Here is a 13,653-nt window from a genome sequence, read left to right as displayed (position 1 = left end):
GCCCTTCAGATCTGTAACGATTTAACGTTTTGGTTAAAGGCAAGTATAAACACATACTAGTAGTAGTCATCGTTTCTGCTGGAGAGTCTACACATTCTGGGTGACCCGAAACAATGTCAACATCTCGCTGGCTTCTTCTCTGGCGAGCTCTCATTGGCTATTGCTGATCACAGTTCTAAAAGCTTGTTGTTGCACATTTCACACTACAAGAACATTGTAGATTTTGCTCCGATAAAATCCAACATGTCTGAAAATATCGGGATGTCTGGGACTGCTCGAAGACTAGATCGGTAGCCCTCAGATTGCGTCTCTGACGCGTTCAAGTTAAATGAGCGTTGGTGACGGCCGCGCACCCTGAGTAGGCAACGACATGGGGGTTTTGTATCAGATTTCAGGTACAGCTAAAATTGTGTAGTGTACACCCGGCATAACTCAATTGAACTGCTAATTAACTGACTTTACACACTGTTAAGCTAAGTGAATTAAATGTCATCAGCTAGCAAACGTCCTATTAGCGAGCTATCTTGATATAATCATTGTTAATTAAAAACACAGTCTCCAAATGCCATGGAAGGGGGTGAAATTGAACCTCCAGCTGTCAGTAAAGGGAGAGTGTCGGCTGCTGGACAGGGCAGGTCATTTTGTGCCAGGACATTATGAAAAGATTGTCCAGTTCCAGTACCTAGAGGGGAAAAGTTTGAGGACAGCGAGATAATAGCAACATAATATTCTGTGCTGTGTAATTGAAGTATAATGAAGCCTGTATCTTTATAATGTTTTCTGTCTTCAGATATGGAATGCTGTGAAAGCCTGTTTGTGTCACACCCTGATCTGTTTCACCTGTCTTTGTGATGGTCTTCACCCCCCTCCAGGTGTCGCCCATCTTCCCCATTATCCCCTGTGTATTTATACCTGTGTTTTCTGTTTGTCTGTTAGTAGTTTGTTTTGTTCATAAAACCTACCAGCATTTGTTCCGCTGCTCCTGCCTGTTTTCTTGCTCCTGTTTTCTAGTCCTTCCCGGTGTTGACCCTGAGACTGCCTGCCTTGACCCTGAGACTGCCTGCCTTGACCCTGCCTGCCTTGACCCTGAGACTGCCTGCCGTTTTGTACCTTACCCCACCGTTCTGGATTATTGACCCTCATTAAAATGCAAATCAATTTATATCATTTTTTATGTATGTTTTTCTGGATCTTTTTGTTGTTATTCTGTCTCTCACTGTTCAAATAAACCTACCATTAAAATTATAGACTGATCATTTTTTTGTCAGTGGGAAAACGTACAAATCAGCAGGGGATCAAATCATTTTTTCCTCACTGTATATGCCATGGGTCATTGTGGCTAGCTACTTCTTGTCCCTCATGCTAGCCTTTACAACCAAATATCACGTCAGAAATGTCAACATTTTAAATATTGACATGGCCAGCATTGTAGACCATTTCTCCCCTCTTGCTGCAGATTGAACTGATCTAGAAATAACAGAGACATGCTGTTAAAACCTGCATGCTGTAAATGTTCTCAAATGTTTTGTCACCACTGCTTGTTGTGTAGATGTTTTTGTCCTCATGCACTGTTGCTACTTTTATTTATTTTTTATTTCACCTTTATTTAACCAGGTAGGCAAGTTGAGAACAACTTCTCATTTACAATTGCGACCTGGCCAAGATAAAGCAAAGCATTTCGACACATACAACAACACAGAGTTACACATGGAGTAAAACAAACATACAGTCAATAATACAATAGAAAAATAAGTCTATATACAATGTGAGCAAATGAGGCGAGTTGGGAGGTAAAGGCAAAAAAAAGGCCATAGTGTCGAAGTAAATACAATATAGAAAGTAAAACACTGGAATGGTAGATTTGCAGTGGTAGAATGTGCGAAGTAGAAATAGAAATAATGGGGTGCAAAGGAGCAAAATAAATTATAGATGGGCTATGTACAGGTGCAGTAATCTGTGAGCTGCTCTGACAACTGGTGCTTAAAGCTAGTGAGGGAGATAAGTGTTTCCAGTTTCAGAGATTTTTGTTGTTCATTCCAGTCATTGGCAGCAGAGAACTGGAAGGAGAGGCGGCCAAAGGAGGAATTGGTTTTGGGGGTGACCAGAGAGTGAGTATTTCTTACATTAGTACCCCAGGTCATCTTAGGGTTCATTACATACAGTCGAGAAGAACTACTGAATATAAGATCAGCGTCAACTCACCATCAGTACGACCAAGAATATGTTTTCCGCGACGCGGATCCTGTGTTCTGCCTTACAAACAGGACAACGGAATGGATCGCATGCAGCGACCCAAGAAAACGACTCCGAAAAAGAGGGAAACGAGGCGGTCTTCTGGTCAGACTCCGAAAAAGGGCACATCGCGCACCACTCCCCAGCATTCTTCTTTCCAATGTCCAGTCTCTTGACAACAAGGTTGACGAAATCCGAGCAAGGGTAGCATTCCAGAGGGACATCAGAGACTGCAACGTTCTCTGCTTCACGGAAACATGGCTCACTGGAGAGACGCTATCCGATGCGGTGCAGCCAACTGGTTTCTCCACGCATCGCGCCGACAGAAACAAACATCTTTCTGGTAAGAAGAGGGGCGGGGGCGTATGCCTTATGGCTAACGAGACATGGTGTGATGAAGGAAACATACAGGAACTCAAATCCTTCTGTTCACCTGATTTAGAATTCCTCACAATCAAATGTAGACCGCATTATCTTCCAAGAGAATTCTCTTCGATTATAATCACAGCCGTATATATCCCCCCCCCCCAAGCAGACACATCGATGGCTCTGAACGAACTTTATTTAACTCTTTGCAAACTGGAAACCATTTATCCGGAGGCTGCATTCATTGTAGCTGGGGATTTTAACAAAGCTAATCTGAAAACAAGACTCCCTAAATTTTATCAGCATATCGATTGCGCAACCAGGGGTGGTAAAACCTTGGATCATTGTTACTCTAACTTCCGCGACGCATATAAGGCCCTGCCCCGCCCCCCCTTTCGGAAAAGCTGACCACGACTCCATTTTGCTGATCCCTGCCTACAGGCAGAAACTAAAACAAGAGGCTCCCACGCTGAGGTCTGTCCAACGCTGGTCAGACCAAGCTGACTCCACACTCCAAGACTGCTTCCATCACGTGGACTGGGACATGTTTCGTATTGCGTCAGATAAAAATATTGACGAATACGCTGATTCGGTGTGCGAGTTCATTAGAACGTGCGTCGAAGATGTCGTTCCCATAGCAACGATAAAAACATTCCCTAACCAGAAACCGTGGATTGATGGCAGCATTCGCGTGAAACTGAAAGCGCGAACCACTGCTTTTAATCAGGGCAAGGTGACCGGAAACATGACAGAATATAAACAATGCAGCTATTCCCTCCGCAAGGCTATTAAACAAGCTAAGCGTCAGTACAGAGACAAAGTGGAATCTCAATTCAATGGCTCAGACACAAGAGGCATGTGGCAGGGTCTACAGTCAATCACGGACTACAAGAAGAAACCCAGCCCAGTCACGGACCAGGATGTCTTGCTCCCAGGCAGACTAAATAACTTTTTGCCCGCTTTGAGGACAATACAGTGCCACTGACACTGCCTGCAACGAAAACATGCGGTCTCTCCTTCACTGCAGCCGAGGTGAGTAAGACATTTAAACGTGTTAACCCTCGCAAGGCTGCAGGCCCAGACGGCATCCCCAGCCGTGCCCTCAGAGCATGCGCAGACCAGCTGGCCGGTGTGTTTACGGACATATTCAATCAATCCCTATACCAGTCTGCTGTTCCCACATGCTTCAAGAGGGCCACCATTGTTCCTGTTCCCAAGAAAGCTAAGGTAACTGAGCTAAACGACTACCGGCCCGTAGCACTCACTTCCGTCATCATGAAGTGCTTTGAGAGACTAGTCAAGGACCATATCACCTCCACCCTACCTGACACCCTAGACCCACTCCAATTTGCTTACCGCCCAAATAGGTCCACAGACGATGCAATCTCAACCACACTGCACACTGCCCTAACCCACCTGGACAAGAGGAATACCTATGTGAGAATGCTGTTCATCGACTACAGCTCGGCATTCAACACCATAGTACCCTCCAAGCTCGTCATCAAGCTCGAGACCCTGGGTCTCGACCCGCCCTGTGCAACTGGGTACTGGACTTCCTGACGGGCCGCCCCCAGGTGGTGAGGGTAGGCAACAACATCTCCTCCCCGCTGATCCTCAACACGGGGCCCCACAAGGGTGCGTTCTGAGCCCTCTCCTGTACTCCCTGTTCACCCACGACTGCGTGGCCACGCACGCCTCCAACTCAATCATCAAGTTTGCGGACGACACAACAGTGGTAGGCTTGATTACCAACAACGACGAGACGGCCTACAGGGAGGAGGTGAGGGCCCTCGGAGTGTGGTGTCAGGAAAATAACCTCACACTCAACGTCAACAAAACTAAGGAGATGATTGTGGACTTCAGGAAACAGCAGAGGGAACACCCCCTATCCACATCGATGGAACAGTAGTGGAGAGGGTAGCAAGTTTTAAGTTCCTCGGCATACACATCACAGACAAACTGAATTGGTCCACTCACACTGACAGCGTCGTGAAGAAGGCGCAGCAGCGCCTCTTCAACCTCAGGAGGCTGAAGAAATTCGGCTTGTCACCAAAAGCACTCACAAACTTCTACAGATGCACAATCGAGAGCATCCTGGCGGGCTGTATCACCGCCTGGTACGGCAACTGCTCCGCCCTCAACCGTAAGGCTCTCCAGAGGGTAGTGAGGTCTGCACAACGCATCACCGGGGCAAACTACCTGCCCTCCAGGACACCTACACCACCCGATGTTACAGGAAGGCCATAAAGATCATCAAGGACATCAACCACCCGAACCACTGCCTGTTCACCCCGCTATCATCCAGAAGGCGAGGTCAGTACAGGTGCATCAAAGCTGGGACCGAGAGACTGAAAAACAGCTTCTATCTCAAGGCCATCAGACTGTTAAACAGCCACCACTAACATTGAGTGGCTGTTGCCAACACACTGTCATTGACACTGACCCAACTCCAGCCACTTTAATAATGGGAATTGATGGGAAATGATGTAAATATATCACTAGCCACTTTAAACAATGCTACCTTATATAATGTTACTTACCCTACATTATTCATCTCATATGCATACGTATATCCTGTACTCTACATCATCGACTGCATCCTTATGTAATACATGTATCACTAGCCACTTTAACTATGCCACTTTGTTTACTTTGTCTACATACTCATCTCATATGTATATACTGTACTCGATACCATCTCCTATATGCTGCTCTGTACCATCACTCATTCATATATCCTTATGTACATATTCTTTATCCCCTTACACTGTGTATAAGACAGTAGTTTTGGAATTTTTAGTTAGATTACTTGTTGGTTATCACTGCATTGTCGGAACTAGAAGCACAAGCATTTCGCTACACTCGCATTAACATCTGCTAACCATGTGTATGTGACAAATAAAATTTGATTTGATTTGATTTGAGATTTGTCCTCATAGACCACCCGTCTTGGGAACAGAACAGTCATGGCAATGGTTTGATGGCATCCACATGTTTCCGTGTGACCTTATGGGTGTATGACTGTGGCTCCTTTCACATGCCAGAGTCCCCCTGACACACCACACAGGGCAAGGTCACCCAGAGCCACCCCATACTGCCACTACTGTCCCTAGCACTGTCTCTAGTCCTGTCCGTGGCCAGAGGAACACAACACATGGTCACAGAGAAGAAGACAGAGCCCCGAGGTCAGAGGTGAGAGGCGCTCTGCTTCTGTGCTGTCGTTATCTCCACTGCTGGTGGTCCTCTATATGGTACAGCACAAGGCTGCATTGTACCCTACTGTACATCACTCATAATAGAAGGCCTGACATAGATGTTCACTCACTGTATGAGGCACACATGGTGCGGTTTGACTGGATTTCTGCAGTCCATATGAATTGGGAAGGTTCTGGACTTGTTCATGTGACTTTGAATTGGGAAGGTTCTGGACTTGTTCATGTGACTTTGAATTGGGAAGGTTCTGGCCTAGTTCATGTGACTTTGAATTGGGAAGGTTCTGGACTTGTTCATGTGACTATGAATTGGGAAGGTTCTGGACTGGTTCATGTGACTATGAATTGGGAAGGTTCTGGACGTGTTCATGTGATTATGAATTGGGAAGGTTCTGGACTTGTTCATGTGACTTTGAATTGGGAAGGTTCTGGCCTAGTTCATGTGACTTTGAATTGGGAAGGTTCTGGACGTGTTCATGTGACTATGAATTGGGAAGGTACTGGACTGGTTCATGTGACTTTGAATTGGGAAGGTTCTGGACTGGTTCATGTGACTATGAATTGGGAAGGTTCTGGACTGGTTCATGTGATTATGAATTGGGAAGGTTCTGGACTTGTTCATGTGACTATGAATTGGGAAGGTTATGGACTTGTTCATGTGATTATGAATTGGGATGGTTCTGGACTGGTTCATGTGAGTATGAATTGGGAAGGTTCTGGACTTGTTCATGTGACTATGAATTGGGATGGTTCTGGACTGGTTCATGTGATTATGAATTGGGAAGGTTCTGGACTTGTTCATGTGACTATGAATTGGGAAGGTTCTGGACTTGTTCATGTGACTATGAATTGGGAAGGTTCTGGACTTGTTCATGTGATTATGAATTGGGAAGGTTCTGGACTGGTTTATGTGATTATGAATTGGGAAGGTTCTGGACTTGTTCATGTGATTATTAATTGGGACGGTTCTGGACTGGTTCATGTGATTATGGTGCTGGGACATGTCTTCTTTTGTCCTCACTACCTTCTACTCTCTCTCTGTCTCTCTCTGTCTCTCTCTCTCTTTCGATCTCTTTCTATCTCTTTCTGTCTCTCTCTCTCTGTCTCTCTCTGTCTCTCTCTCTCTTTCTATCTCTTTCTGTCTCTCTCTCTCTCTCTCTCTCTCTTCTCTCATTTTAATCTCCCTCTCTCTGAATAGAGATGTCCCTGGCTGATCAGAAGCAGGTGATTCTGCCTTTTTGAGAACCCAGAAACAGCTGTCAGTTTGCCTCCTAAATGACACGTTACTCACTATGTAGTGTACTACGTTTGACCAGGACACACTACAGGCTCTGGTTAAAAGCAATTCACTATATTGGGAATAGAGTGCCATTTTGGACATAGCCTATGTGTGTGGGTGAGAGAGTGTTTCCTCCTCTCCTGATCTTTCCTCCTCTTTGGATCTTTTCTCAGTTTGTTTCACAACTAACTGAGAACTTCCAAGAGATGACAGAACATTAAAAGAAGAGCGATTTATGGACCCATCTGCCTGACAAGCATCTCCAGCACAGTGCAGCAGGTGTCCACGGATATCCCACTTGCATTTGCAACGTGGCATTTCTGGCCCAGGCAGCATCCAAGCCCAGCACACAAACCTCACCCAAGTCCCCCATCCAAAAAGTAACTAATCCTAGTAAGTGTGCAAGTTCCAAATTCCGAACCTAACATCCAAAACCATTACAGAAATGTTGTTTCCAAAACCCCAAATTAATGTCCATGATCCAAAACCAATATCAAGCCTTGTTTTTATCACTTTTACAAAACCTTGGAACATTCTAGTCCATCTGTACCAAATGCCATCTGGAGGTGGCATTAAGGACTTCTGTTATAAATTTGATCATTACCTTCATACAGTATATTTACTGGAACTCAAACCTGCTGGTCCCATAAACCTAACCCAGCCTGTGGAGCCAACACATTACTATAAACCTAACCCAGCCTGTGGAGCCAACACATTACTATAAACCTAACCCAGCCTGTGGAGCCAACACATTACTATAAACCTAACCCAGCCTGTGGAGCCAACACATTACTATAAACCTAACCCAGCCTGTGGAGCCAACACATTACTATAAACCTAACCCAGCCTGTGGAGCCAACACATTACTATAAACCTAACCCAGCCTGTGGAGCCAACACATTACTATAAACCTAACCCAGTCTGCTACCAAAGCAGGGAGCTCCATATCTTGCAGCCCTAGCAGCAGTGGACCTCCCAGAGGCTGGGCTTATTATTCACTGACATGGCTGATTTCATGCCACATCCACCCTACTGGATTGACAGCTTCCTGGGTATGTTCTTCAGTGCTGCAGCCTGCCCTGTAGTGCATCTGTGTTCACCGTGCCTACAGAGGGAATACCTGGCCTCTAGTTAGAGCGTTTGGAGATTATGCACTGTCTCTGTGTTGACACTCCACCACTTCTTGACCTCTGTGACCGCTGTTCTGTTTTTTCTGCAGCCTGACAATTTGGCCTGAATGGCCCTCTGACCCTGACTGTAGAACAGACACATGTGGAAGTCACCCCTGTTGACCTCCTAAATTCACATGAGAAAGAAAACATTGTGATAGAGACATACAGGCCTTTACTATACGACCCTGATAGGACAGGAGGGTAAAGATTACCATAAGTTCCCAGACGTTACTGCTACTGGCTAGCTTGCAGGTTGTGTGTGTGTATGTTGCTGTGAGTGTGCGTTGGTTCTCTTACTATGGCAGAGGGAGTCGCTGACGGGGGTGCAGGCGCTCAGCTCCACCTCGATGCCCTCATCACATATGGTGCAGGGCAGGCAGGGGTCCAGGGAGCTGTCCCGGTCAGAGTAGGTGTCGTCTATACACTCCTCACACACCGTGTCGTGGTTGTGCTCGCAGTGTGCCAACACGCCCTGGCCCGCCGGGCACACCGTGCAGGGCTCACAGCGCCCAGACACCTCATTCAGGTAGTAGTTGTAGTCACACACGCAGATGGCATTGTTGGAGTCGGTGCAGGGCGTCTGCATGCGCATCAGACCTGTACACATGGTGCAGGGGATACAGGTGTCTGTGTGGCTGTAGGTCTCTGAGTAGGTCTCACCTGGAGGAGGAGAAAGAAGAGGGGGATAGAGAACAATGAGGGGAGGATGAGACAGAGGGGAGAGGGGGATGGAGGGAGGAGAGAGAGATACAGTCAGTCTAATGACATGAATCATGTTTACTGCTGCTGTGTTCATCGAGAGGGGACACACAGTGATCCAGTGGGCTCTGGATGATTAGTGTTCTGAAGGAGTCTGAAGCCCACCGTGCTCATTACTAGATTGATCTCTGTATGGACTGTACCGACTGTACTGTAATGATATAGCTCTCTACTGCTCTGAACAGAAGATGAGATGGCCTGTATTCAAAGTTAATCAAGCTGGGTTTGGCACAAATTATCACTGATTATTTGATGCTTGGCCACTCTTCATCATTTTAAAGTATGTTTCAAGCTATTTCTGAAAAGAATACATACGTTTAACAATATTGAGATGTATAAACGTAACGCACGCCATACGCATGTTTCCCATTGTAAATCAGACTTGCCATGAAACTGTGCGTGTGAACAAGCATTATAACTCTGCCAGGAAAACGCCCTCCATTCACCTGACTATAACACCCTTCAACACACTTTGTTTGTTGTATGATGTGGAACTATTGGAATTAGACCATGGGACGGCAGTTTCTCAAAGAAAGAGCAATGGCCAATTTGATCACATTTCTGTAGAGGTGTGGGCAGAATGTTTTAGTCTTTTACAGTGACTTTTTCAAACGAAACATACATGCTGTGTCACGCCCTGACCTCAGAGAGCCTTTTTATGTCTCTATTTGATTAAGTCAGGGTGTGATTTCGGTGGGCATTCTAGTTTTCTATTTATTTTTTGGCCGGGTAGGGTTCCCAATCAGAGGCAGCTGTCTATCGCTGTCTCTGATTGGGAATCATAATTAGGCAGCCTGTTTTCCACCCTAGTTTGTGGGATTTTGTTTTTGCATAGTTGCCGTGGAGCCTGCAGAAATGTACATTTGTTTGTATTTTGTTGTTTTTTGGTGACATTTGAAAATAAAGTAAAATGCTGCACCTTGGCCTCCTTCTAACGACAGTAACATGCTGCCTATACCGAGTGCCAAACACTTTATTGATTGTATATTCAAAAATGTTTTAATTAAAATGCAACAGCCCACACTTCTTTGCAAAATACTAATTGTTTTGATTATCAATAGATTATTGTGTTTCTTCAGTATCTCCTGCCTTGGGTCTCTGAGAAGTCGCGCTCCTATCGCACAGCAATACTGTAGACTAAACCCATACTGGCAAGTCTTTTACACAAGCTACTGATATATTTACTGTGTAGGAAGAATGTATTCATATTTTTCAGTAATTTATGCTGTATCTGGCTGTAAAGGGCAGTAATTAATGCTGTATCTGTCTGTAAAGGGCAATAATTTATGCTGTATCTGGCTGTAAAGGGCAGTAATTTATGCTGTATCTGGCTGTAAAGGGCAGTCATTTATGCTGTATCTGGCTGTAAAGGGCAGTAATTTATGCTGTATCTGGCTGTAAAGGGCAGTCATTTATGCTGTATCTGGCTGTAAAGGGCAGTAATTTATGCTGTATCTGTCTGTAAAGGGCAGTAATTTATGCTGTATCTGTCTGTAAAGGGCAGTAATTTATGCTGTATCTGGCTGTAAAGGGCAGTAATTTATGCTGTATCTGGCTGTAAAGGGCAGTAATTTATGCTGTATCTGTCTGTAAAGGGCAGTAATTTATGCTGTATCTGGCTGTAAAGGGCAGTAATTTATGCTGTATCTGGCTGTAAAGGGCAGTAATTTATGCTGTATCTGTCTGTAAAGGGCAGTAATTTATGCTGTATCTGGCTGTAAAGGGCAGTAATTTATGCTGTATCTGTCTGTAAAGGGCAGTAATTTATGCTGTATCTGGCTGTAAAGGGCAGTAATTTATGCTGTATCTGGCTGTAAAGGGCAGTCATTTATGCTGTATCTGGCTGTAAAGGACAGTAATTTATGCTGTATCTGGCTGTAAGGACACTAATTTATGCTGTATCTGGCTGTAAAGGGCAGTAATTTATGCTGTATCTGGCTGTAAGGACACTAATTTATGCTGTATCTGGCTGTAAAGGACAATAATTAATGCTGTATCTGGCTGTTAAGGGCAGTCATTTATGCTGTATCTGGCTGTAAGGACACTAATTTATGCTGTATGTGGCTGTAAAGGACAATAACTAATGCTGTATCTGGCTGTTAAGGGCAGTCATTTATGCTGTATCTGGCTGTAAAGGACAGTAATTTATGCTGTATCTGGCTGTAAAGGGCAGTAATTAATGCTGTATCTGGCTGTAAAGGACAATCATTTATGCTGTATCTGGCTGTAAAGGACAATAATTTATGCTGTATCTGGCTGTAAAGGACAATAATTTATGCTGTATCTGGCTGTAAAGGGCAGTCATTTATGCTGTATCTGGCTGTAAAGGGCAGTCATTTATGCTGTATCTGGCTGTAAAGGACAATAATTTATGCTGTATCTGGCTGTAAAGGACAGTAATTTATGCTGTATCTGGCTGTAAAGGTCAATAATTTATGCTGTATCTGGCTGTAAAGGACAATAATTTATGCTGTATCTGGCTGTAAAGGACAATCATTTATGCTGTATCTGGCTGTAAAGGACAGTCATTTATGCTGTATCTGGCTGTAAAGGACAATAATTTATGCTGTATCTGGCTGTAAAGGACAATCATTTATGTTGTATCTGGCTGTAAAGGACTGTGACACTTTCTGACAGAGAAAACAGTGGCCAATTGTTGTGGACTTGTCAACAATGTTTTGATTTCAAGTACAAAAATAAAACACATTGAGTTTCGTTCTTCTCACTAACAGCAAATGGTTGCATCTTGTTATTATGTTTTTATGAATAAGCGTGTCCTCATATCCCCCATTTGCACAACATACTTACTTGCCTGCTTGCAATACAATACTACAACTAACAGAAAATAGGCGTGGAGGAAAGCACATTCTCAAGCCAAGTTCACTTTTTATAAATTACTACTTTTGCGTCCAAACTGGCGCACGCATGTTTTGTGGTATATTTTGTAGCTACGCAATGTTTATAAATGACGCCCCTGATGACTATTTGCTGAGACAGATGTAGTTGTCTTTATGAAGTTCCATTAGTAGAATGTGCTGTTCAGGAATGTTGGTGCTAGAAGTTGAGCCATGAAGGTGTTGACCCCAAACTGGGTTATTCTCATGCTGAGAGTTCTTAGCGGTACAAAGTCATCCATTAATATTGCATGTTCTTATAGAATTTTTTCAGATATAATTGGAACCCTGCTGAATTATTCATAGAGTCTGTTATTTTCGTGGCTGTAGGAGATGAGAGTGACGTTTGGCGGGAGAGGAGGGGAGAGGAGGGGAGAGGAGGAGAGGGAGGATGAGGGAAGAGATGAGGATAAGAGAGGAGAGGGTGGAGAGGAGGAGAGGAGAGGATAAGAGAGGAGAGGAGAGGATAAGAGAGGAGAGGGGAAGACGGTGGAGAGGAGGAGGAGAGGATAAGAGAGGAGAGGAGGAGACGGTGGAGAGGAGGGGCAGGCTGGTTTGAATAATAGAGCACCGGGTTCCCCACCGGATATAGGGTTCCCCAAATCCCTCTGTACTCTTGTGTGATGCTCTTCTAAATGGGGAACAGGAGAGAGGAGGCATCTTCTGCAATCTATTCAATGTAGAGCTTAAGAGGCTTCCCTTGCTATTAAAAACAGCAAGTGATGCATGTGTGTGTGTGTGTGTGTGTGTGTGTGTGTGTGTGTGTGTGTGTGTGTGTGTGTGTGTGTGTGTGTGTGTGTGTGTGTGTGTGTGTGTGTGTGTGTGTGTGTGTGTGTGTGTGTGTGTGTGTGTGTGTGTGTCTGTGTGTGCACGTGTCTGTGTCAGCAGTGAGAAGTGTTGGATGGCAGTTGTTGTGTTCAGTAAGAGAGAGAGCGTATTGCTGGTGTGAAAAGCCCTGCAGCAATGTCCCAGCACTTGCCTTGCATCGTAAGCTCCTCCAGCATGTAAACACAAGCACAGGCTGAGCCTAATATCTCTAACACCTTGTAAACAGCAGCACAGCTTACTACCTGACAACACAGGGTGTCATCTCCCTTACTTTAAACACACTGGAAACAGAGAATGTGAGAGGTAACGGCATTGAAACATTAGTGGAGGATAAACAGAACAGGATTGGATAAAACAGGCTCATACTGTGACAACAGGATTGGATAAAACAGGCTCATACTGTGACATCAGGATTGGATAGAACAGGCTCATACTGTGACAACAGGATTGGATAAAACAGGCTCATACTGTGAGAACAGGATTGGATAAAACAGGCTCATACTGTGACAACAGGATTGGATAAAACAGGCTCATACTGTGACAACAGGATTGGATAAAACAGGCTCATACTGTGACAACAGGATTGGATACAACAGGATGTTGGAAACAGGAGTTTCCTACACCAACCATTTGAGGTAACACAGTGAAAAACATTGACGATGGTCCAAAATTGGATGATCCAAACATGACAATATGTTACAGACCATCAAATAGTAAATATAAATTCATATGAATCATAAGAATCAGGGAACATATGACAGGGCAATGGAGAGACCTGAGGTTGAGCTCCCTCCACTGACAGGTGGTAGCCCTGGTCCAGTGTTATTGTTCTCTTACATTTCTCTCAGCAGTCATTTGGCAGTGAGTGGTTCAGATGGTGGTCTGGTCTCTTTATATGGCTCTGGCTAGAG

The 13,653-nt window shown here is 44.6% G+C and overlaps 1 protein-coding gene across 1 annotated transcript in view; it reads right to left on the bottom strand.

The window, feature by feature from the left end:
• Positions 1–12,900, bottom strand: part of ngfra (nerve growth factor receptor a (TNFR superfamily, member 16)) — a 35,887-nt gene extending 22,987 nt beyond the window's left edge. The window contains exons 1-2 of the mRNA XM_065010942.1: positions 12,894–12,900; positions 8,559–8,921 (exon numbers count right to left, since the gene is read on the bottom strand). Of these exons, the coding sequence (XP_064867014.1) occupies positions 8,559–8,921; positions 12,894–12,900 (370 nt within the window). The remainder of the gene's footprint in view (positions 1–8,558; positions 8,922–12,893) is intronic.
• Between the last annotated feature and the right edge of the window lie 753 nt (positions 12,901–13,653).

The sequence above is a fragment of the Oncorhynchus nerka genome, linkage group LG26 (assembly GCF_034236695.1).
Source record: "Oncorhynchus nerka isolate Pitt River linkage group LG26, Oner_Uvic_2.0, whole genome shotgun sequence".
NCBI classification, from domain to species: domain Eukaryota; kingdom Metazoa; phylum Chordata; class Actinopteri; order Salmoniformes; family Salmonidae; genus Oncorhynchus; species Oncorhynchus nerka.
Note: the sequence above shows the minus strand (reverse complement) of the source record. Positions and strands in the feature narration are given on the sequence as shown.